The 25,914-nt window shown below is 47.9% G+C and overlaps 2 protein-coding genes across 4 annotated transcripts in view; one reads left to right on the top strand and one right to left on the bottom strand.

Moving 5' to 3' along the window:
- LOC127057002 (uncharacterized) overlaps nucleotides 1–25,914 on the top strand; it is a 150,009-nt gene that overhangs the window by 22,880 nt on the left and 101,215 nt on the right. The window lies entirely within an intron of this gene.
- On the bottom strand, nucleotides 90–25,914 carry KLHL30 (kelch like family member 30). Of its 3 annotated transcripts, none has more exons than XM_050965490.1 (9): nucleotides 25,769–25,914; nucleotides 23,096–23,932; nucleotides 21,098–21,151; nucleotides 15,302–15,461; nucleotides 11,137–11,223; nucleotides 10,214–10,369; nucleotides 9,205–9,393; nucleotides 7,000–7,145; nucleotides 90–1,482 (listed from the first exon to the last, which is right to left on the bottom strand). In XM_050965490.1, exons 2-9 carry the CDS (start codon nucleotides 23,915–23,917, stop codon nucleotides 1,231–1,233), a joined length of 1,866 nt encoding a protein of 621 aa, XP_050821447.1. In that variant the 5' UTR covers nucleotides 23,918–23,932; nucleotides 25,769–25,914; the 3' UTR covers nucleotides 90–1,230. The 3 variants fall into 3 exon arrangements, with proteins under 3 accessions (XP_050821447.1, XP_050821446.1, XP_050821448.1); XM_050965489.1 differs by having other exon boundaries at nucleotides 23,096–23,929; XM_050965491.1 differs by lacking the exon at nucleotides 21,098–21,151 and having other exon boundaries at nucleotides 23,096–23,929.

Raw genomic sequence — 25,914 nt, 5'->3', positions numbered from 1 at the left:
GGTAAGCATCAAGGTGGGCTGGGCCCGTTTGTTTGCCTGCCGCGTCCGCAGGTTTGGCCAATCGCGGCTCCCACGGTTCACCGTTCCAGGCCAATGGGGGCTGCGGGAAGCGGCATGGGCCGAGTGATGTGCTGGCCGCCATTTCTCCATTGGCCTGGAGCAGCGAACCCTGGCCAGTGGGAGCAGCGATCAGCCGAACCTGCTGATGCGGCAGGTAAACAAATTGGCCCGGCCTGCCAGGGTGCTTACCCTGGCAAGCCGCATGCCAAAGGTTGCTGATCCCTGGCTTAGTACCTCTAATCCAGTGGTCTCCAACCTTTTGCACACAAGAACATTTTTGAATTTAAGTGCAACCCAGGATCTACCCCATCCATTCCCCGAGGCCCGGCCCTGCTCACTCCATCCGCCTTCCCTCCATCGCTTGCTCTCCCTCACCCTCCCTTGCTTTCACCGGGCTGGGGCAGGGAGTTGGGGTGCAGGAAGGGGTGCAGGCTCTGGGCTGGGGCCGAGGGGTCTGGAGTGTGGGATGGGTTACGGGGTGCTGGCTCTGGGAGGGGGCTCAGGGCTGGGGTTGGGGTGCAGGAGGGGGTGCAGGATGCAGGCTCTGGGAGGGAGTTTGGGTGCAGAAGGGGGCTCCGGGCTGGGACCAAATGTTGGGGTACATGAGGGGGTACAGGGTACTGGCTCCGGGAGGGCAGCGCAGCGGGGCTAAGGCAGCCTCCCTGCCTTCCCCGGCCCCACATCACTCCTGGAAGCAGCCAACACGCCCCTGCAGCCGGCACATGGCTGTGCATGCTGCCTCTCTCTGCAGGCACTGCCCCCGCAGATCCCATTGGCTGCAGTTCCCCATTCCCAGCCAATGTGAGCAGCGGGGCAGTGCTTGTAGGCAGGAGCAGTGCATGGAGACCCCGCCCCCTCCCTCCAGGGGCCTCAGCGGCTGTGCTGGCCACTTCCGAGAGCAGCGCGGGGCCGTGGTCTGGGCAGGCAGGGAGCCTGCCTTAGTCCTGCTGCACTGCCAGACTTTTAGCAGCTAGAGATTATGATCAACTGTCAGAAGCTTCTGGATCGACCAGTCAGTTGGTGACCATTGCTCTAATCCATGGTCCACATGAAACGTGAAGGCAAAAATACATGCAAAAATGGTGATAATTCAAACAAATAAATCATCACTTTGTCCTTCCAAATCCTGGGCAGGACCATTAAAGCCTTGGGTGAGGGTCCCAGCCTCTCCTACTGGACATGGTTTCCCAGGAAGGGCTCTGTCCACTTCGACGTATCCATGAAGATGGAGGAAGAGCTGTGGTAGAGCCAGAGGCAGGGCAGGGCTCCCGCTCTTGTCCAAATATCTTTGGCACAATCATAAACTTCCATCTCCACCCGGTAGTCACCATCCAGGCCCTTCCAGCGTCCACCTGTCACAAAGAGTTTGCCTCCCAGTGGCACCATGCCTCCATTTTCATGCAGAGTGTGAAGCAGCTGCACCTGTAGGAGATATCAATCATGATATAGGGCTATAGCCCACTCACACCACATCATGAATTCAAACTGGAAAAGGTTCAGAGACAGGCTACTAGGATGATCCGAGGAATGGAAAATCTGTCTTATGAAAGGAGACTCAAAGAGCTTGGCTTGTTTAGTCTAACCAAAAGAAGGTTGAGGGGGGATATGCTTTCTCTTTATAAATATATCAGAGGGATTAATATTAGGGAGGGAGAGGAATTATTTAAGCTTAGTACCAATGTAGACACAAGAACAAATGGGTATAAACTGGACACTAGGAAGTTTAGACTTGAAATTAGACGAAGGTTTCTAACCATTAGAGGAGTGACGTTCTGGAACAGCCTTCCAAGGGGAGTAGTGGGGGCAAAAGACATATCTGGCTCTAAGACTAAGCGTGATAAGTTTATGGAAGGAATGGTATGATGGGATAGCTTAATTTTGGCAATTGATCTTTGATTATCAGCAGGTAAGTATGCCCAGTGGTCTGTGATGGGATGTTAGATGGGATGGGATCTGAGTTACTGCAGAGAATTCTTTCCTGAGTGCTGGCTAGTGAGTCTTGCCCACATGCTCAGGGTTTAGCTGATCACCATATTTGGGGTCAGGAAGGAATTTTCCTCCGGGGCAGATTGGCAGAGGCCCTGGAGGTTTTTCGCTTTCCTCTGCAGCGTGGGGCATGGGTCACTTGCTGGTGGATTCTCTGCAGCTTGAGGTCTTCAAACCACAATTTAAAGACTTCAATAACTCAGGCATAGGTTAGGGGTTTGTTATAGAAGTGGATGGGTAAGGTTCTGTGGCCTGCTTTGTGCAGGAGGTCAGACTAGATGATCATATTGGTCCCTTCTGACCCTAAAGTCTATGAGTCTATGAATCCAGACTGCCTTACACAGGCGGCATTCATTATATACAAACAGACAAACAGGGTTCCACACAGCTTGAGTTCCAGCTTTGTCTCCAGTTCCTTACCAGGCACCACAGTCTGGCTGGAACTCTGTACTGCATACTGAAACATGGAGGGTCTGAGTAACATCCTTCAATTAAACATCTTTCCATCTCTATTTCTTACAAGAGGAAAGGGGGTAGAAGAACAGATATGTCTTCAGTGCAGAGTTAACTCAGGTGATTGACATCCAGATTAACCTAGTCTGGTTGTGAGCAACCCCACTGCAAAGCTACACCCCAGTTGCGGTGCCCTTATTGGCTCTACACTCACTAGGACTTCTAGGGACACATCCCACGGTTCTTTGCACTGCAGTGTGCTGAGCCTCTCTGTGATTCTGTCCCTGTTCTTCTGGGCACTTGGGGAATTGTGGGAAGGCATTGGAGGACTGTCAACACTGGAGGGATTTATCCTGTGTCCTCACTGCAGAGTGGGTGGGTTACCAGCCCACATAAAAGCAGCCCAAGTACTCTTACACATAACCCAGCCAGGCCAGACTTCCTGGGCCGAAAGTTCCACTAAACCCAGGTGAGCTCTTTTGGGGGCTAGAGACAATCCCCAAGGAAGACCCTGAGTGAATTGCGCAGGGCACTTATGCAATAAGGAGTCATTTCTGGGCTGAAATCTCAAAGACCTCATAAGTGGAATGAGGTTCCAGGATCTTAGCCCAGCTCCTAGAGGACCCAGCGGCATTGTTAAGATGTGATGAGACATCCAGGTTACTGAGCTGAATGGGAATTGTATGAGGGGCCCTGCTGACAGTGCCGTGACTTGTGTGCATCAGTCAGAAAGAGCACAGCAAATCTAGTGCTGGAGTGGGGCTGGAACAACGTTCCATGCCCTGGGGCCCAGCAGTTACTGAAGAATTTAAAACTTTCCTTAAAATAAGTAAATAAACCATTTTCCAAATGAGCCACCTAAATCCACAGGGAGGACTGCAGGTGGTGAGCACCTCTGAAAAACCAGGCTGCTTTCATGCAGATACTTAACTGTGGACTTAGGTGCCAAGATGTGAAACTTTTTGCCTAAGTCTGTAGCTCAGATAGCTGCAAAGAAAACTTTGTAAATCCCACCCAATAAATACAGGTAGCTTATAACAAAAGCAGCCTAATGACCTGAGCACTGCACTAGAATTCAGGAAACCTGGGTTCTAGTCCCATTTCTTCCACTGGCCTATTGGGGAATTTGGGCAAGTCACTTCACTTCCCTGCGTCTGAGTCTGCAGCTGTAAACAATGGAGATAATGATAGTTAGTGTGTTCCTGATGAAAACTGCTAGTGAGAGCCAGGCAGTATTATTATTAAATGAGCTCCCGGCTGCCCCAGAAACATCTTAACTCATTTAATCTGTCTGTGGTATTTCTATGGTGCATATCACACTGGGATTTACATGTCAATGAGGTGTTAACTCTGAAGACTAATTATGTCACTTACATATCATAAGAACATAAGAATGGCCTTAGTGGGTCAGACCAAAGGTCCATCTGTCTTCCAATGGTGGTCAATGCCAGGTGGCCCAGAGGGAACAAACAGAACAGGTAATCATCAAGTGATCCATCCCCTGTCACTCATTCCCAGCTTCTGGCAAACAGAGGCTAGGAACACCATTCCTGCCCATCCTGGCTAATAGCCATCGATGGACCTACCCTCCATTAATTTATCTAGTTCTTTTTTGAGCCCTGTTATGGTCTTGGCCTTCACAACATCCTCTGACAAGGAGTTCCACAGGTTGACTGTGCGTTGTGTGAAGAAATACTTCTTTTTATTTGTTTTAAACCTGCTGCCTATTAATTTCATTGGGTGTCCCCTAGATCTTGTGTTATGAGAACTAGTAAACAACACTTCCTTATCTGCTTTCTCTACACCAGTCATGATTTTATAGACCTCAAATCATAGCTCCCCTTAGCTGTCTCTGTTCCAAGATGAAAAGTCCCAGTCTTATTAATCTCTCCTCATATGGAAACCGTTCCATACCCCTAATAATTTTTATTGCCTTTTTCTGAACCTTTTCCAATTCCAATATATCTTTTATGGAGATGAGGAGACCACATCGGCACACAGTATTCAAGATGTGGGAGTACTATGGATTTATATAGAGGCAACATGATATTTTCTGTCCTATTATCTATCCCTTTCTTAATTATTCCCAACATTCTGTTCACTTTTTTGATTGCCACTGCACATTGAGAGGATGTTTTCAGAGAACTATACACAATGTCTTGAAGATCTCTTTCTTGAGTGGTAACAGCTAATTTAGACCCCAGTAACAGCTATTTTAGACGCCCATATCAACATGGCTAAGTAGGTTTCAGTGCAGCTCACTTAGCCATGGTGGCTGGGTATTACAGGAGCTCCACTTCCATAACCCTGCCTCAAGATACATACAGGACAAAAGTGGCATAAGACCCAGTTAGGGTCACAGGCCCTATCCCTTCTTTCTGAGTCTATCAGTATCACTTTTATTACAGTAGTGTCTAAGCTGAGAGGGGGCTCAGGACCCAGCTGTGCTAGGTGCTGTACACACCTGGAAAACAATGACAGTTACTGGGAGCTTACTGGCTATGACAGGAGGCGAGACTAAGCTGTGGCGAGAGCTGGAGAGAAAGGTAGCCCTGACCAGAGCAATACCCAGGAGTTGCAGTGCTTACACTGAATCCTGACACCAGCCCAGCTGGGTGAGATGACATGAAAGAAATCGACAAAGTGAAACTGAGGCTGGAACTGAAATCAGTCAAGTTACCAGCCCATCCTGTCTGCTTGCTTGCCCCACTTTGCACAAGGACACTTGATCAAGATACCTCCAGCTTCTCCTAGACCAGTGGTTCTCAACCAGGTGTCTGGGGCCTACTTGGGGGCTGTGAGAGGATTCAGAGGGTCTGCCATGCTTAGCCAGAATTATACTCGCTAGGACCCAGGGCAGAAATCCAGAGCTCCACTGTGCAGGAATGTAACCCCAAGCCTATCACCCGGGGCTGAAGTCGAAGCCTGAGCAATTTAGTTTCACAATGCTCCCTGTGGCATGGGGCCATGAGTAATTGACCTGCTTACTACCTCCTAATGCTGATCCTGGCTTTTATAAGCAAAAAAAAAAAAGTGGTTGTGGCACAGCTGGGCCAACAAACATGTTCAGGGGGCCTCAGAAAGAGAAAGGTTGAGAACCCCTGTTAGAGATGATGTTACTAGAGTTGTGCTGGGTGACCCTAGACCTGAGGAACACTCTGCTCTATAGGCAGAGAAGGAAGGAGAACTGTGCATGCTATGCTGAAAGAGTTAACAGAACCAGTCCCAGAACTGGAACCAATGGGTGACCAATGGGGCACTGAATGTTATTCACAAACAGAAAAAAAAGGGAGCAGAGGGAGGGAGAGACTGGCAGGGCTCTCTCCGCACCTGTCTGGACTATTGGCAGCTTGGTCAGCTGAGCACTGACGCCATGTGAACAGCTGCAGCAAGATTTCAGAATGATCTTGTGTAACCCAGGCCTGCAACAACATTACACACAGCTCCTCGAAGGCCAACGGGGCCCAGGGAAGTGGACTATGTCATGCTGCTTCCTGGGACCCCTTCCCTATAAGTCAGGCCTTCCTGGGGCTCTGGGATAGCCATTTAGGGGGATAGATCAAAGCCACCAGCTCCCAGCTTCCCTTTGGCTGGAGAATCACACAGAGAAGAGGATAAGCCTCTGTTTGAGGGTCCCATTCCCAGGGATTTGGGTGGTAGAATCACAGAATCATAGAAGATCAGGGTTGGAAGGGACCTTAGGAGGTCATCTAGTTCAACACCCTGCTCAAAGCAGGACTAGTCCCCAACTAAACCATCCCAGCCAGGGTTTTGTCAAGCCAGGCCTTAAAAACCTCCAAGGAAGGAGATTCCACCACCTCCTTAGGTAACCCATTCCAGTGCTTCACCACCCTCCTAGTGAAAAAGTTTTTCCTAATATCCAACCTAAACCTCCCCCACTGCAACTTGAGATCATTACTCCTTGTTCTGTCATCTGGTACCACTGAGAACAGTCTAGCTCCATCCTCTTTGGAACCCTCTTTCAGGTAGTTGAAAGCAGCTATCAAACCCCTCTCACTCTTCTCTTCTGCAGACTAAACTAAACAATCCCAGTTCCCTCAATCCCTGGTAGAAACGATCCCTGGTAGAAGCAGCAATGGCCAGAGCTTTACTTTGAACTATGGGGAAATGAGTTCGGGGGTCTCAGCTCACTGGCCCCTTGCTCCAATCTCAGTCAGTTCAATAGATGGTTCTTGAAGACACTACTCAAAAGGAATGCAGAACGGAACTAGCCTCCAGGCCAAATTGCCCATGAGCAGCAGAAGAAGTAGTCTGACCGAAGGCCATATTAGTTGGTCAATGTGGAGAAGCCTAGGATTGAATAACTATTGCGACCAAGCCTTGCTTTCTCCCAGGACAGGGTTATAGAGAAGGGGTATCCCAATAATCTGGGTTAGGCACTATGAAATCCACATACATATCAAATAGAGCCCTCCCTTCAACATGGCACTGGGGAATCCATGTCCAGCATGGTGCACCCCAGTGACTCACTCCACCTACCTTCTGCCAGATGTTAGCATCCGGATCATACACATACACCTTCTTTGTGTTGTCCCCAATGAGGTAAATTGCTCCATGCAAGGAGGCACAGCGCGGGGCAGAGAGGTACTTCGGAATGAATGGGGATGCAATTACACTCCACACATCTGCCAAAAACAGACATCATCAGTTAGTGAAAGTGCTTAGGAGACTGAACTATTAATGAAGTTATCACAGGGTGTTAATGAGAGTTACCCCTAGGGTGAGAGAGTCACAAGGAGGGGAGAGAGCAGGCTGGCCCATCATAGTAACTTACTGGGCTGATTCTCATATCACTTACACTGGTGTAAATCAGGAATCAACCCATTTATATTCATGGCATTATATAGGTGTAAATACTCTCAGAATTAGGCCCTGTAACTGACCTCTTACCATTTGGGCCTTGTATCAATATACAAGCCAGTCATGAGGGGTTTTCGCTATGCATTGTCTGATCTGATTAACATTAGCCTGGCATGTAATTCACTTGTAGGGAGCAAACTGTGGTCCTGAGACCAGCTGGACACTGGCATGGCTGTGAAGAGGCAAAAGAGAGAGCATATTTTGGAGTTGTCTCAGTTTATCTATCTTTGCGCTAGTTTCAAAGGTTAAAGCTTCTGGTGAGTCAATATGAGGTAAAACTGGGCTATGGTATTTAAATCAGCTAATGGAGTGAAGATACATCTCTTCTTTCATGGGAACTAGACAGCACCAGTCTCACTTTAACCATTTTGGTGAATCACGTAGGGACAGAGCAAAGGGTGATTCTGGGTCCCAGCTAACATATTCTTGTCATATGACTCCTTTACTCAAGGTATTCTAATGCTCAGTCACTTTGTATGACTTCTGAGTAAGAGGATGGGTGCTAGTAAAGAGTTTCCCAAACATGTGAACCACTAAATAACTTTCCAGGCTCACAGATCATCACATTGTCATGTGCTACTGCCGTATCATGCTGATGTCATGTGCACATTTGTCCCTCTGAGACACACGTAGTGGCAGCACTGGAAAGGGGATCACAAAGGAGTCAGCACACCTGGCCTTCCAATGAAGAGCCACATCAGATGTGGGAAAGAGTGTCCAGATGATAGTGGGAGACACAGGGCCAGAATGTGAGACCCTTACTCCCACTGGGGAACAGTTACTCACATGAGCAATATTATAATAATAATACCCAGTTCTTATGTCATGCTTTTAATTAATTGCTCTCACAGCACTTTACAAAGGAGTCAGCATCATGATCTCCATTTTACAAATGGAGAAACTGAGGCACAGAGAGGTGATGGGACTTGCTCAAAGTCACCCACAGGCCAGCTGCAGCACCAGGAATAGAAGCCAGCTCTCCTGAGTCTCAGTCCAGTGCTCTATCCACTAGGCAACACTGCCTCCCCTTGCCTTCAATAGAGCTAGCTTGTGTAAGTTAATGTTCACTAGGGTGAATAAGAAGTTCACAATCTGGCTCACGGTTAACAGTTCCTGAACTAGAAGCGAATGCGAGTCTGGAGTTCACTTGGGGGAGAGATGATAGCTGAAGCTGACTCAGTTTGCTCATCCACAAATACTGTAAATCAGAAATATCTTGGACACTGTGTAGGTAGCACTTTTGCCCCATTTAAATTTGGTTCATGCTCACTAATGTTCTCATACTGAGTCTTATGAAACTCCATGTAAGTAAATAACCAGAGACAGTTCAATGTATCATGTGTTTTAAATAACTAGAAATGGCTACATGAAAAGGGCAGCAATTGTCTGGAGTTTCACCATACCTAAGGGAACAAGGCACCGACCCTCAGCAGGTGGAAATCAGCATCGTTCCATGGAGGGCAATGGAGCTATGCCGAGTCACCCCAAACCAAAGAATTTAGGCCTTGACACAGAATGAATGCAGAATTTACAGAGTTTCTCAGCAGGAATCCCTCCTTCCTGCTACACAATGGGCACAGAAGTGCCACCACATTCCCAGGCCTCTGATTTGAGATGAACAGGCTGACACAAACATAACTTATGCATCACTGACTCACATATGCTCCGGTTCTATCCCTGCATCCTATTTCATGCAGGGCAACACACATGTTGTAGGTGAACACGATGAGGGTGCACCAGGACTGGCACAGCATTGTTGGGAGGGACCTTTTTGAGGCTCGAGCATTTGCGTCCAAAATTCTTGTTGCTATTCCTTCTCCTTACCTATGACAGGGTTGTAACACTGCAGGGTTAGTGCGTTGTACTTGATAGCACAAGAGCCAATGAGGTAGAGCTTCCCCAGACATCCAGTTGCAGTGAAGTTGCTAACATACTTCAGGGCAGGGCTGATGGGGCACCAGCTATTATTATAAGGGTCATAGCACTCCACCTCCACTGTGTCCACTGTAGTCCCTACATACAAGAGAGGAGACAGACGAGAGGTTAGCACAGCACAGGGACCATTATTTGCATTACAGTAGCATCGGGAGCCCGGAGCCCCACCATGCCACATGCTGTACAAACACATGACAAAGAGACAGGCCCTGACCCAAAGCACTTCCAATCTCAGTACAAGACATGAGACAATAGATGGATACAATGAACAGAGCACAAGGGAACAATTGACCAGAGCGATCAGCATTCTGAGCAGGGGGCACAGCATGCCAGCTGCATAACCACAGTCAAGTGGTCTGCAGGCATCTCAGCAGGGGATCTGAAGGACAATGAGCTGGCCCTATGGGTGTCTCCATACCGAAGGGATGACATGGGAGAAAGTGCAAAGGCACCTGTTTGAATAGGTAACTGAGTTTGAATGGGTAACTGAGACTGGCATCATTTGCAGAATGAAGGCAGGAGCTGATCCAGGAGTGAGCCTGCTTCCTGTGCATGTATGTGCTGACTGCTGACATAGGATGGATGATAGTGCATGTGGTCTCTGCAGGTATTAAATGCCTGCACAGCTGCATGTGGTTGAATGTTGCTAGGATGAAGTCATATTAGCAGATGCTTATGTAAGTTTATAGTAGGTAGCATTCTTCTATTTTCTGCAGTCTCTGCTTTAACTGAGCAGCAAACACAAATATTTCAACTGGCATCTTAATATTCTTCTTCACCTGCTGTTTAAATACATTGTTCTGGACTCGGTTATTGTGAGATACTTTGTATTGTGGCCGTATCAGAGACTGACAGACAAGAGAGAGGGGAGGTGGGCAGAGAGATGGATGGTGCCTACCCCCAATGGCATAGATCTCTCCATTGAGGACAGCACTGGCATGGTTTGTTCGGGGTTTCAGCATTGGTGCAATGGGTTTCCATGCACCCTCCTTGAGACGGAAGCACCAGGACTGGGTTGTGGACCAGGTGTCATTCTGCGTCCCCCTGGAGCCACCTAGGAAGAGAATAATCCATCACACACACAGAGAAAATGTTGTAGGGCAAAGTCAGCCCTGCCCTGGGTAGGGGTCTTACACTGCATCTTTTGCCTTGACATCTAGGCCCCTTCACAGGCATTAAATCAAACCATGACCATCAAAACAGATTTGAAGACAACTTTACAAGAACGCAGCACCACAGGCTGCTGGCTGCAGCTCAATAGACGCAACCCCCGGAAAATAAAAACAAGCTAATCTAAAGCCCAAGCAAACAAAAGGTCACCAAATTTAAACTCAGGCAGATGGTGAGAAGGAGTAAAATCCACAGAAGAGAGCCCTCTACTGAAAAGCCCAGCTACTGCCAGGCCTAGCGAGATGAACTTCAGCAAGTAGATTACCACACCATCTGAGCATGAAGTACAGCCTGGGGCATAATTAATTCATGGCACTGTGGTGTCGTGAGCCATTCTTCCATTCATTAATTTAATTAAATCAGCCTAAGTGCTCTGAACTTATACAACCTGGAAATAGCTGAACTACTGCCCAGGAGCTATGTGATACCATAGAACTTCCTCAGAGTTGCTTCTTATTGGCAAAATGTCCTCTGGATGCCATGGAAAGAGTAACATTTTTTAAATGAATTTGTCATTTATTTTCTCTGTTTGAAAAAATACCCTGTGGGTCAATCAGACCAGCCACGTGAAGGGAAACACAAGGAATTCCAAAGGTTAGGTTCCAGCTTAGATTCAGCGAAGGGGTTGGATGAGAGCCCCAAGTTACGTACCTGTTACGTAAACATAATTATTTAGTGCCACCAGAGAAAAGCCCCATTTATTGTAGTCCGGAAAGTCAGGAAGAGCCATCCATCTTTCTGAAACACAGAAAAGCCATAAAGAACCTAAAGGCTTAGACCAGATCCAAGGGCATAAGCCACTACATACTTCTAGTGCGCCTATCTTCCCAACATGTGACCGAAATCCAAGACAACATGCCTCCACTGCTGTAAATAAGAGGTAGGATCAGAAGTGTTAAAAAGGTCCCTTCCCCAGATTTCCCCATCCCCTCCAACACTCCCCTAGCTATTCGGCACAGTGGGTCTTTAGGAAATTCAGCGGAGCCAGATTCTCATGTACTCCTTACAACAGAAGGAATATTGAAAAGGAGTCTTTACAGCTCGCCAGTAACAAAAGCTGGCCAAACTCCACCAAGTTTTGCAATACATTGAACTGCACAACTGCCATTCATTTCACTCTGGATGAACTCTTGGAAAGGAAAGCGGGAAGCCTAAGAACAGTTCCTGTTCTATTCTGAACAGTGTTATGCAGGCTCCCTTAGACAACACCCCAATATTCCCCAGCCATCTCTGCTGTAACACAGTATCTGTAGGCCATGGGTGAGGAATGCTTACAAGTGTAATTCTGGTGGAATCCTTTCCCCTTTGGGAACCCAAATGGCTCCACCCGCAGGTCTTAAAGAATCGAAAATAAAGCTGCCATTAAAATGGAAATCTCCTGATTCTGTGGGCCTGATCCCAGCTGGTATAAATCAACACACTTCCACAGACCTCATGGAGCTACACCAATTTACATCAGCTGGGGATCTGGCCAATTGCTTTCAGTGGCATTACAATAATTTACACCTGCTGGCGATCCAGCCCTGTTACTGTAAAAATATACTGGAATCCCTGTGTCTGCCTCTGGCAGTCACCAATGCCTTGAGCTTCCACCATACTTGTCTGTGCCACGCTTTACATGGCAAGAGGAGAAACCTGCCCCATGCCTGTGGAAATCAGTTTGTGCCTGGAAGTGTGAGATTGTACACTTCTCATAGCATGCAGGACTACAACGGCTACCCACTGACTATTGCACTGGTACTGGAGTGTCTCTCTTCTGTACGACACTAAATCATACCTGTGTTAAAACTGTTCTGCTGTCTCATGGCCTGACCTACAGCTCACTGAAGTCCATGGGAATCTTTTCATTGATTTCAATGGACACTTGCTCAGGTCCTTACAACACAGCACAGGGAGGCTGAGACCTGGCTACATTCATTTGGCTACAGGGGAATTGTGTCTGTTAATTAGCGCTGGTCCTTGTGTACATAATGTTTTCAAAGTCTCCTGCAATTGCATCAGTCTGCCAGGATTATGCTCTGTCTCTGCAGCCAAGCTGCAGAAAATTTGACTCATGGGCTTGTCACCTGGAGAATAGAGCTAGCATTAGGCTGTGTGATTGCAGGAGCATCAGCCTGTGGTGAAAGCAGCTGTTCAGTGAATGACAAAAGCCAATGACTCAGAGCATTACATCACCCTGGTAACGGCTTCATTCTAGGATGAACTCCGCTAGTTACTGTGTGTGTCTAAATCTATGATGTAAAGGATTCACTGGGAATTTAGCCCCTGGCATAGCCGCTTTGTTTGTGAGCCACCAGCACAGTGCTCTGCAGTATGGTTCCAGAACCACTCTCAGGAGCTGAGGCCTTTGAGAAATTAAGGAGCTCACGGCCAGTTATGGACTCAGAAACTGTGACCAGACTCACAGCACCCAGGCATCTTTTTTTGTTTGTTTTTAATCTGCATTTTAGAACCAATTGGACACTAGAGCTGTGTGAGCTGTGGGGCATTCTCATCACACCCCCTCCCAGGGCCAGTGAAGGCCCCCATTTAGAGGCCCTGTGGATAACAATGGGCAATAGTCTGAATAAATGGGTCAGATCTGGCTCCACTGAAGTCAGTGAGAGTTTGGCTGCTGGCTTCAGTGGAACCAGGATCCAGCATCCTGGGAGGGATCGGGGGAGGAAGCATCTATTTTTTGGTCTATGGGGAGACAATGACTGAGAAACTCCATTCCTTCTTCTGCATAGGGTCTGACTGAGACCTGTGTATTGTGACTCCTGTCTTCTCACACAAATGTCTCTCACAACTCCAGTTTGAAAACACTGACATGTAGTTCACTTATTTTAATCTCAACCACCACCCTTTAACAGACCTGGGCAGCAATTCTATTTACAGGGACATACCAACATCATCCTCCTTTGCCAGAGAGAAGAGAGATCTCTCCACGCAGAGATATCCCTTCATTCTGGTCATGCTAACCTCTCCCACTCTCTCTTTCTGTCTCTCATTCCCACTTTGCACTTTCTTCTTGTGAGCCTTTCTGCTTTTCCAGTTAATGGGTTAAGTAGCTCCTTAGCAACCTAGCATTTAGCCCCAGCTTTTCTCAATCAGGCCTTTCTCTGGGGAACTAATTGGCCATCCAGTGAGCAGAGTGCTAGTTCAGCGGCTGGTTCTTAGTTCTGCCACATATATTTTATACAAACAATACTAGCTGGCATTTCAGAGGGGGTTTGGCAACATCCCCACCTAATGAACAGAAAACTGAAGAGGCGCCAACATTTTCCTGAATTTAGGCCCCTCTGTTTAAAACTATAGGGCCTAAGTGATGTGGCTGAGCCAGTGCCAGAGCTGGGAAGAGAAGGCAGGTCTCCTGATTTCTGGTCCTTCGTCCTCTCTAGGGGACCACACACCATCAGCAGTCCCTCACCCGCCCCCCCCCCAACTTCACCAAGGCATGGTTAGCTGTGTGAGTTCATCCTCTAGATCCTACTCAATGGCTTTGGACAGGTGACACACAGAGGCTAAGAGGAGACCAGAACACATAGTAACTGGCAGAAATTTCTCTCTCCCAAGGGGAAAAGCTTATGAGAGAAAGACTGCACATCTATTGCAACACACGCTTTGCCCACAAAACTTTTAGGGCCATATCCAGGGCTCCATCTTCTTAGCGCTAATCCAGCAGCGCACAGGGGATGGAGAGTGGTTCGAACAGGGTAGCTGGGGAATCCCCAGCATGCATGTAGTCACTGCCTCACCCTTTCCAGTGTAAGACCTCCAGTAGACAACTGGAACTCTGCTCCAATACTGCAGTTATTCAGCAAGCTGCACCACTGAAATCCTGCCTGAACTGGATGTAATCCTGGGTGTAGCAAACAGGCATGGCCTCCCTCAGAGACTGACAGTGAGGGAGGGCCAGACGCCCCCCGGTGGGCAGAACCAGGAAGGTCATGCTCACCATGCCAGAAGCACAGGGGTGGGACAGGCACAGGAGGTATCCAAGGCAGGGGGGCCCTGTAGCTCAGTTGGGTAGCAGCTGCCAAAGGAGATGGGCATGCTTTCCCCACTGCTGAGGATGTCAGTTACCTTGCGGACTTGCCCAAGCTACCAGAGCTGCCAGACCCAGCCAATGCTGACGAGCTGCTGGGATTGCCACTGGCAGTATACCCTGAGGAGATGGAGGATGTACAGGTACACCTTGAGAGGAGGGTAGGAAGGAGCCCAGGGATAGCTGACTGTAGTCTGGCTGCAGGGGCATCTGAAACATGGTCAGTGTGTTGCAGTGGGATTCCCTGTGACCAGTGGCAGACTGTTCTGCCACTGTTAGGGCCCTGGGCTGGGATGCAGTGGAGTCAGATGGGCCTGCATCCCCCTATCCCTGGCAGTACTCCCCTCTTCAGGCCAAGAGGCCTGTGCTTGTCTCTCTCTCCCCAGAGCATTGTACCTGGATGCCTGACCCCTTGCTGGAGCCCCCTAGACTGTGTTGGGCACTCACCCTTGCTTGAGGTCTAGAACCCAAGACTGTGCTTGGTACCCTGCCCCATATGAGGGCCTGGGTTCCCTGACTATACCCTGTCTGAGGGTTGGGCTTTAGGTTGTTTGATGCCCTGCCCTGCCTGAGGGCTTCGGCCACAGAACCCACTCACTGCTTAACCCCACTGTAGGGCTTGAGCACCAAGACTGCTAACTTCCTGTTATCTTAGATTGTCCTTAACGGGGTATGACAGCAAAAGACTGTGGCCTCCCTTGGAGACTGACCGTGCGGAAAGGCCACACATGCCTACACTGGGCCTGGCCTGAACCTCAGCTAGGAACAGGCTTGCTTTTGCTTGCTTACTGGTCTTGGGATTGTAAAAGGTGAAGTTCCGGGAGACTGGCAACTCCACATCTTCCGCTTCATTCTCTTCCAGAGCTCGACCCGCGACCACCACCAGCACTTCCTCCAGCTTCTGTGGAAGGGAGAGCAGGCTCTTCTGGACAAAGGACCCGTTTTCCACCTTATAGAAGATAAAAGAAACATGTCACCAGACTCAGCAGCTAGCCCCTGCCCCTCATTCTGGACAGGAGTTCTAGAATGGCAGTAGGTCTGCTCTGGTGGTGGGTGGAGAGCCAAGTAGCTTCCTCTCTGGCTCTAGAGGCTGCTGCTCCCTCTGCAGGAGGCTGTCTGCAGACTCAGGCAGATGGTGCTGTATCACTTACATGCAAGGGCACATTCTCAAGCTTTCCTTGGCCACCAGAAGGGCTACAAACCTTCTGTGTTAAATGCAAGCTGAGATTCCGATGTCATGTGCCAGGGCACAGGCCTATGAGTTTATCCAACCGTGGTGCAATGGTTGTTTTGGAAATGTGAATGCTGCCAACCCAAAATCAGCTATGTTATTGAAAATGAGATGGGGGCATAGAGGGAAGAGAGCAAAGCCTGCTGAGCAGGGAGTTGAGGGGACCCATCCACTGTAGCCTCAGCTTGGGCCAGCATTCCCTACTGCCTCCTCTCTGCTTGACATGCTCCTTCAACACCAAGGCTGCTACCGTTGCCATTATCTGGACAGAAAATCACTCTGTCTCTCTCCTTTAGCCCTGTGTGGACTGACCGTGCTGCTGCTGCTCCCAGGGCTCACAGTGCAGACTGTAAAAACAACGAGGAGTCCTTGTGGCACCTTAGACTAACAAATTTATTTGGTCTTAAGCTTTCGTGGGCTAAAACTCACTTCATCAGATGCATGGAGTGGAAAATACAGAGGCAGGTATAAATACACAGCACATGAAAAGATGGGAGTTGCTAACAAACCAAGTCAATTAAGGTGGAAGTGGGCTATTCTCAACAGTTGACAAGAAGGGGTGGATATCAAGGGAAGAAAAATCACTTTTGTAATGCTAAAGAGTTCAGTGTAATCAAAGTGGCTCATTTCAAACAGTTGACAAGAAGATGTGAGTATCAGCAGGGGAAATTTAGTTTTTGTAGTTACTCATCCACTCCCAGTCTTTATTCAGGCCTAATTTTATGGTGTCCCGTTTGTAAATTAATTCCAGTTCTGCAGTTTCTAGGAGTCTGTTTCTGAAGCTTTTTTGTTGAAGAATTACCATTTTTAAGTCTGTTATTGAGTGTTCAGGGAAATTGAAGTGTTCTCCTACTGGTTTTTGAATGTTATAATTCTTGATGTCAGATTTGTGTCCATGTATTCTTTTGTGTAAAGATTGTCCGGTTTGGCCAATGTAGATGGCAGAGGGGCATGATGATGGCATATATCACATTGGTAGATGTGCAGGTGAATGAGCCCCTGATGATGTGGCTGATGTGATTAGGACCTATGATGGTGTCCCTTGAATAGAATTTAATTGAATTGGCTCATTAGCACTGACCCCCCCACTTTGTAAGGCAACTCCCATCTTTTCATGTGCTGTGTATTGTACCTGCCTCTGTATTTCCCACTCCATGCCTCTAATGAAGTGGGTTGTAGCCCACAAAAGCTAATGCTCAAATACATTTGTTAGTCTCTATGGTGCCACAAGGATTCCTTGTTGTTTTTGCTGATACATACTAACACAGCTGCCCCTCTGAAACCAGGGCAGACTATGTGTTGCACTGGTGCTGGATAGCCTCCCACTAATACTATCTAACCAAGCTGTGCTGCTTGGTTATTGCCTATGAACCACTGCACCTGCCTGCCCAGCAGCTACAGTTCTGGAGCCCTGTGCCGAGCTGAGCTAGCCATTGTGGCTGGCACAGGTGTCTCCCATCCCTTCCCATTCACTGGGAGCATTCGGGGGGTTTCTGTACTTATTTATCCATTGAAAGCAGGTGCTTTTCCTGCCCCAAAAGTCCTGTGTCTTCCTGACCCTCATCACCACTGCACTCCTCACAAAGAGAACATCAGCATCAAATTACTGTCTACTAGCCATCAAAGGAAACTCTCCCAGGGTGGATTTGATTGATTTAAATCACTAGTCAGGAAGACTCCATTTAATCATGGATTTCTACAGAAAAGTGCATTCTTGTTCGTTGTTATAACCTTAATACATATTCTTCACAACTCAGATGTAGGTTTCATTTTTAGAAGATAAATCACTTTAAAAATGTGTGTATTTTGAAAAGTGTTCAGATTAGTTTTACAGCTATATCAGAAAATGAATGATTGTTTGGTTATTTAATTTACCAAAGGTAATTGAAGCAGATATTTATGAAGTCATTGGGAGTTGTGAACTCATTCATATTTAAGGATTTTCTTGCCATGCTGCATTAGGAGGAGATCACTACCAGACACATTTTAAATTTATTGTTTTAGTTAAAACAATAACATTATGTATTCTGGATTTTTTTTTCCAACAAGCATATGAATTTTTTAATTTAAACATTCAAGTTTTTTTCAAATCAGGTTTGTTTTTGTTACAATTGTTTTTAACTAAAATAGTTAAATGAAATATATTTTAAGAAAACAAATTAAATCAACACTCAGCCAGCTCAACATGAGAAACTTAAAATATTGGCTTCTGTAGCTAACTCAGTCGTCTTCACCTTCATTTTCCTGTTTGTTTATAATCTGGAAAAGAAAAACAAGCTTTCCTCCTTTTTCAGGTCCCAAACGATTTCTCAGTTTGCAATGAATTAGTCCAAAGGAAGAAAATATTCCTTCTACACCTGCAGAAGAAGCTAATGCTATTAAAAGTGAGATTATCACTTCAAAAGTCTCTGAATCCAAATGCTTAAGTCACTGGTGTGATTTTCTTTAAAATATCATCAGCAAACATATATTTCTTGACTGGTTCACCATTAGCTCTGAAGTTAATTATAGTTGGCATTATGGAGGGATGATTGCTGGATGTCCATGTCATAGCCAGCTCCTCTTTTTCAGCAGTTAATGTTTGACCCTGGTACCAAGTATTGAGAATTTTTGCAAGAAAATGAGCTGGATATCGTGCTTGTCCCATTCATTTTTTTAATGCTTGTAATTTAACTCTGTCATTGCATATTTCTCTTTTTTAAGATCTCACTCAGTTCCTTCCAAATGTCAACAGCATCAGCAATAAAACAGCTATTTTCCTGCATTTTGTTCAAGACTACAGAAATAGGCTTCAGCATCTGTTCAACATTTCTCTTAAGCCCAATGTTGAGAACTTTGGCTGTGACAGTGCCATCTAGTTTTTCATGATTTTGTTCACAAACTGTCAGATTAGACCAGTTATTGATATAATGCTCAAAACAGTCCACTACTGAATTCCATCAAAGGTCTTATGGGAGAGTTCACTTGGTTCCTCCCACTTTTTTCAGAGCAGCTACTGCAAAGTGGTTGTTACAGAAGTATTTTGCCATTTCAACATTAGCCTTTATTTCTGGAATACTGCAGTCTTTGGCTAGGAGGTGCATCAAATGAGCACAACAACTGTATGTTTATTAGCTTTGGGACTCTCTTCATTCTCTTCTAAATAATTTCTTCTCATCTTGGATACCTCCTGAAGTCCCTTCCAAGCTGATATTCTATGACAGGGCTCGGCAACCTTTGGCACGCGGCTTGCCAGGGTAAGCACTCTGGTGGGCCAGGCTGGTTTGTTTACCTGCAGCGTCCACAGGTTCGGCTGATCACGGATCCCACTGGCTGCGGTTCACCGCTACAGGCCAATGGGGGCGGCAGGAAGCGGTGGCCAGCACATCCCTCGGCCTGCGCTGCTTCCCACAGCCCCCATTGGCCTGAGATGGCGCACCATGGCCAGTTGGGGCCGTGATCAGCCAAACCTGCGGATGCTTACCCTGGCGAGCTGTGTGCCAAAGGTTACTGATCCCTGTTCTATGATTTGCAGCATTGTCTGACCAAGCTGCATATTAGACATTTGAAATTTATTTTTTTCAGTCTGTGATAGCTTTTACTATTACTTCTTGTAAGTATTCTGCTGTCTGTGCATTTCCTGATATATCAATTGTTTCTGTAAGGATGTGTAGACGGGTTCTGCCGGGGCTCGACCCTCCCTGCGGGGGAGGGGAGCCACACCGGCCTCGCTGTCTTCCCTGCAATTACAATCCACTCTGGCCTTTTGGCAGGTCAGAGCAGTGACAAAGTCAAAAGGGGCCCAGCCCTTGGTTCGGGCGGGCGCCAAACACAGTAACAAGCAGCTCTGGCCCTTTGGAGCGAGGCAGAGCAGTGGCAAAGCCAGAGGGGGCCCAGCCTTTGGTTTGGGTGGGGCGCCAAACACAGTTATAAACAGCTCTGGCCTCTTCGGTTGGGAAGAGGGGGAATCTGCCACCCGGTTACGGGTGGCAGGGGGAATGCAGGCCCACCCACTCCTCTGCGTTCCAGCCCGGGGCCCTGGTAGCGGCCGTCACCGCTACCGGTGATCAGTGGGGATCCTGACCAAAACACACTGACATCGGCAAGGTTAGCTCTACAGCCTGACTGGCGTCAGGCTCCCCTGGGCTACTTCCTAGTTCCCCCTCTACTCCTACCCGGTCCGGGGCCTCTGTTCCGGGGACGTCCAGGACCATCAGTTCCTCCCAATCTGGGCTGGGCGGCAGGTCCGGTAAGGTTTCGGGGAATGCGGGCCAAGCCTGGTCTGGGGGCTCCTCGGGGCCGTAGTAGGGGCGAGGCAGCTCTGGCGGCTCCTAGTCGTAGTAGGGGCGAGGTAGTTCTAGCAGCTCCTGGTCTCGGCCTCTGGCTCGGGCAGTCTCCCAGTTACAGGCGTCAGCAAACACATCTGCTCCTGCCAGTGGCAGACCTGCTACTGAAGGCTGGGGCCCGGCTTTTATTCTTCCGGGTCGCCGCCTGACCCTCTGAGGGGCGGGACTTCCCCTCAGCGGCCCTGCCCCCGTGGATGACTGATGGGGCTCAACCCTCCCTGAGGGGGTGGGGAGCCACACCGCCTCGCTACAGGATGACATTCCCTTCTTCTGTTGTCACACAAGCACATACAACAGGATCATTGTGGACAGTGCTCCACCCATCAAGACTCAGGTTAATAATTTCACCCTCTAGACCTTTTGCACACTGCTCATTTTCTCTTTCATACACTTTATCCAGCAATTTGCCTGCGACGTCGCTCTGTTGGGTGGACCTGTCTTATCCTGGTCTTAATGACTGAAAGATGTTAATGTAGTGTAGGTTCTCAGTCATATGGAAAGGAGAATTTGTTGCATAAACAAACCAGGCAAGTTTTTCATCAATTACCTCTTTTTGTACTCTACTGGTTCTTATCACAAATTTTTCTGTGGTTGTTTCTGGATGATGGAGATTTTTTTTTCTTTTTTACTACAGTATATCGCCTGTAGCATGACAGTATATACTGTCGTATGATGTGACTTACATGATGTGACTTATCTGCCAGTGATAATGTTTCACTCTGAAACTATAGAAAATGATGGTGATCTTGAAGATGGATAGTCTTCAGAATCCTGTAAGTCAATGCAGTTAGTTAATTATTATTACCATACTGCTCATTTAGTATTACTCACTGCATTCACTGACACTCAGTACTACTTTAATGGTGAAATTGTAAAAGGAAGATCTGCCTATTTCAGCTATTTGTTTTTTATGACAACTGCATCTAAAATGGTAGTACCATAAGTACCAAACATAAGAATTCAAGAATAGTCTAGAAAGAAGGCAGGCAGTCCTTAAGAAAAAAGTATGAAATAAAAAAGTTGACCAACCTGAAGATCCTGCACGTTCAGACATGTTCCTTTCATCTTCACTGCAGCTTTCTCCTGAGAAGGAACACTTCTCATGATGTTGTTCCATTCAGGCAACCAGACCTTGCATTTCTTTGTTGCAGGTTTGCATTTTGCACACATGCCTGTCTTACCCACAGGTACAGGAACTTCATTAAAATATTCCCAAACTTGGTCTCTTTTATGACCTGCTGCCATTATAGGTTTTCGATTCTAGTGAGAGACAAGTATGCTAGATCTCAAAACAATGAAGGCTACACTCAGAAAGACTTCTGGAATGTGCTGCTCAAACAGTTTCACTTTTGTTTCTACTGCCTGTTCCTCCCGTCTCACATTTATCTCCAGATTTTGTCTTCTTGTCCAGATCTGTTCCGCCCCCAACAAATGTTCCTTCTCATAACACAAGAACTAGGGTCACCAAATGAAATTAATAGGCAGCAGGTTTAAAACAAATAAAAGGAAGTATTTCTTCACACAACACACAATCAACCTGTGGAACTCCTTGCTAGAGGATGTTGTGAAGGTCAAGACCATAAAAGGGTTCGAAAAAGAACTAGATAAATTCTTGGAGGATAGGTCCATCAATGGCTATTAGTCAGGATGGGCAGGAATGGTGTCCCTAGCCTCTGTTTGCCAGAAGCTGGGAATGAATGACAGGGGATGGGTCACTTGGTAATTACCTGTTCTGTTCCTTCCCTCTGGGCCACCTGACACTGACCACTGTCGGAAGACAGGATACTGGGCTAGATGGACCTTTGGTCTGACCCAGTAGGGCTGTTCTTATATGTAAATCATCATAGCTCTCTCTGTTTGTACCTGCATCCTGAGATGTGGTGAGTGAGCTGCATTTCAGAAAGCAAAGCAATAGGTAAAGGTCACTCTGTTCATTTGTTTGGAATAAAGCAAGAATGAATGAGTTATGGAAATTAGTGGTGGAAAAACAACTTTCCCCCTCTCTCCAAGAACTCACACTCATTGGTTTGGTTCAAATTAGCACCCAAGAATCTCTGTGTTTGTTCAAAGTTAAGCCAACTAATTCCATGGTCTGGGAATCTTGTGAACACACAGTATCTGTGCAAGCATTTTGGCCTGGTCTGGTTTCGGTTGGGTTGGAAATACCCACCTTATAAGCCTTTCCTGTGGTGTTTTGCCTCCAGGCTCTACCAAAATGTGGTGCCAATGCATGTGAAAATGAAGAAACAATTAAACTATCACAGCGTTCCAAGAGCTGGAGGGGTGAGCTCAAACTTCGGGAGGAGGTTTGGGTTGGTTATTTGACCTGACTTGTCTCTTCAATTTGTCTGTTCACCAATTACACATTTTAGATATAGTTCCTTAAAGGCTGTGGCTAGACAGGAAAGTGTTTCTGGTATAAACTAAGGGGTAAATTTAAACTGATATAGCTATCCCAGTACAACTCTCCTCCTACCCCACCACCCCTGGGCAGACATTCTCATTCCAGGACAAGAGGAGCCTTTATTCCATTAAACTTGGACAGGAGGTTAAATTAAACCAAAAAAGGCCACTCATCTAACAGACTAGGAGTGTCCACACAGTGGGCTATAGTAGTGCGACTATAACTGGTAGACCCTTCCCAGGCAGAGAAGCTAGGAGTGGTTGTGCTCACTGAGAGGGATGATCGCGTAAAGCTCCTGCGGAGCCTACAGTGGATTTCTGCACTGAACTGGAAGAGGCTTGACTACAGAGACTATTTGGGGTAGCTCTGGGCCTGCACTCGATTCCTGTGCCTAGCTGACTCTGGGGAAAGCCCCACTTCCCACTGCTGGCCTTTGGGGCATCTCCCTCAGCATTTCTATAGCACCTTCTGAACCACCATCGAAGTGGAATGGTTGTCTGACGCGGACTCTCACTTCTAGGAATCTGGTTGGACACTGATGCAGATCATTTCCCACTGGCAACCTCCCTCCAGGACAGAAGCTCCATCTAGACAGGGCCATTCTGATATCTTACAGCACTGACCGTGCTTCGGTAGCTGGAGATGACGGCTTTGCAAGCTTCTGAATCCTGGATCAGCGGCTCCAGTGAGAGTAGGTTCTGCAGGTACTGGTCTGGTAGTGAAGCCAGGTGGACCAAGTGTAGGAGCTCTGGCAGGTGCTTGGCTCTAGATGCTTCTTCGTACCTCACCCACCTAAGCACAGCCTCAGCTAGGCTCTGTTCTTCCTGTACCTGCAGCAGGTCATTGGACAAGTAGACTACCAGCCTCTCCTTGGATAGATGGAGAAACTCCTCCTGGTGCGATACAGCCTCAAAGTTCTCCTGCAGGAAAGCCCAGGCCTTTGAGGACACTTCCGGGCAGCCATGGTTCTCCCCAAACTCACAGATGCCCAGGCAGTTGGTTGCATCCATTTGCTGTCTCAGGTAGCGGCTGCAGACTTTCCTGATGGTGGGGAAGTGGAGCTGGTTGGAGGTCCGGATTAGCGCCTCCACGTTCCCCTGGTTGATGGTGATCTTTCCTGTGTAAGCAAAGTCGATCAGAGTCTCCATGACAACAGGATCCACCTCTTTGAGCTCCACGTGGGCTGAGATGCTCTCAATAAAGTCACCAGTGAACATGGCATTGAAATAGTGGCTGCAGAGGGCCAGGATGCTGCGATGGCAGGGGAACTCATGCCCACCCACAAGCAGTGTGACGTCGGAGAGCTTTGGATTGGAGCGCAGGCTCCGCAGGCCTTCCAGGATGGCCTGGGGGTGGGATGGGAGGGAGAAATCGAAGTCATCAACGTTCCTCACCATGGTGCTATCCTCTGGTAAAGCCCGCTCCTGCTCTTGGGGCTCTAACATGGAAACTCCACTCTGCTTAGCAAGCAATGAAAAAGGGGAATGAATAATTAGCTGGTTGCCCTGGAAGGGAAGGTCAGTAGCAACGCTCTCCTCCAGCACCAATGTGCATTCATAAAGGCTGAGTCTCCCAAACAACTTAAAGGCACAAGCAGGGTTGATGAGGAGTGCTTCTGTGACTTGTGTGTCAATGCACTCATCTCACCCCCACCCCTCCACGAAGCACATGTTTCCAGAGGTTCCAGGCTCATAGGTGTATCCCAGAGCACTTCCCCTTTCTGGACTAAGTGTCTCTCCCCTGCAGCCCCTCTCTTCACTGACTGTCCCTTGTTGGGAACCAATTTCTGGCTCCTCTTAGAAAGAGGAGAGAATCTGATTGAATGAAACATATTTTCAGTGGCCTATGTGGTTTTTCCCCCAGGCTGCCCCTCCCAGTAAATATCTGCAAAACTGACCCATTGTCCTCCTCCAAAACCCACCTTAAACCTCTCCTTTGCCATGAAGCTTACAAGAACCCTGACCATGTTTAGGCTGCTGGTGTTCTGAGACCACCGCCTAGCCTGATGACTGGTAGCCTCATTATTTCCTTGTATTCTCCTCCTGCTCCCATTTATCTTTCTGTATCCAGCCGCTGTCACTCGTCTTATATTAAGGGTATATCTAAACTACAGCAGCGCAGCAATGGCACTGCAGGTATGATGCTGTAGCGCCACGGTGTAGATGCTTCCTACGTTAACAGAAGAGGGTTTTCCAGTGATAGTGTTAGTCCACCTTTCCAACAGGCAGTAGCTAGGCCAAGGGAAGAATCCCTCCAATATACCCTGGAAAGAGGGGCTGAGGGGGAGAGCTGTGTGGCAGCTCCCCTTGTGCTGGGTAGAGTAATAATTATTCCATCCACCTAGCTGCATCTACAACAGGGGTGAAGTCACCCTACCTCTGTCTCACCAGCTGTGGAATTCATCACAGACCTGAGCTGGAGCGGAGTCAGCCTAAGTTTTAGGTGTAGATCTATCCTTACACCACAGGGATGGTTTGTTCTGTGTTCATGCAGCGCCTGGCATGCCGGATGCCTGGCCCATGACTGGGGCTCCCATGTGCTACGCTAATAAAACAACCAATGGGCATGACAATGATACAAACACATAGGCTGAGACAGTCCTACCCTGAAGAGCTGCCAGTCTAATCAGACAGAGAAAATAGGGGCACAAAGAGGTGCAATGATTAGTCCAGGCTCCCACAATCAATCTGTAGCAAAGCCAGGAAGACGTTCCTGACACCCAGTCCAGTCCCCTTGCCACTGGCCATTGACTACAATGATGCTACCCCAAATTTCACCATCTGAGGATCTGGCCTAATATGATCTCCTCCTCCCAGAATCACCTGTTTTCCTCCTCTCTCGCTCTAACCTTGTTATAGCTTCAAATCCCACTAAGCATTTGCATGCTTCTCCAGAGAGCACATGGTGAGAGTGAGGGAGCATGCTCTGGCTGCAGGCTACCTGGATTTACCAGGGTACAGTGGGGACAGATGGCCTGAGGGGCTCTGAAGCCTGCACACCATTCCTGACACGCTCTGGAGAGAAGGGTTGGTGGGGAGGGCTGAAGAGTGACTCTCCTGGTGCTACATGACGACAGCAGCAGTTTGGGGGCCCACTCTGAAAGGCTCCCTGCAGTACAAGCGCTGAAGAGGGCTGGCACCCACCAAATAAAGGAACTGTTATTAACTGGGGCTTTTCTCTATCTACAGCACTGTGAGCCTAGGCACCAGCCAGTACTGTGCCCTCACTGCATGCTGTGCCCTTCATCCAGCACCTTCCCATGCTGGCACAGGCCAGTGCTGGCAGCCCCAGCTTACCTCTCAGCTGCCTCCAAAATGCCTCTGTCCAGCCGATCGATTGACTGGTCTGTTCGATCAGCGGCGCTTGGGCAGCCCGCGGAGAGTGGTGTGCAGCCAAATTCCCAGCCGTGGGAGCTCAGCACTCAGGAGGGGCACAGCTTAGG

The sequence above is a fragment of the Gopherus flavomarginatus genome, chromosome 8 (genome assembly GCF_025201925.1).
Source record: "Gopherus flavomarginatus isolate rGopFla2 chromosome 8, rGopFla2.mat.asm, whole genome shotgun sequence".
Taxonomy (NCBI): Eukaryota; Metazoa; Chordata; order Testudines; family Testudinidae; genus Gopherus; species Gopherus flavomarginatus.
The sequence above is the reverse complement of the archived record's forward strand: the minus strand, read 5'-3'. Positions and strand labels throughout refer to the sequence as shown.

Bases quoted from the DNA above. Each gene is read 5' to 3' on its own strand.
- KLHL30 (XM_050965490.1), bottom strand. From the start codon at position 23,917: ATGTTAGAGCCCCAAGAGCAGGAGCGGGCTTTACCAGAGGATAGCACC. The intron at 10,370-11,136 runs GTACGTAACTTG...TTCTCTTCCTAG, and splicing joins TAATTATGTTTACGTAACAG to GTGGCTCCAGGGGGACGCAG. The intron at 7,146-9,204 runs GTAAGGAGAAGG...TGTTTTTGGCAG, and splicing joins GTGTTACAACCCTGTCATAG to ATGTGTGGAGTGTAATTGCA.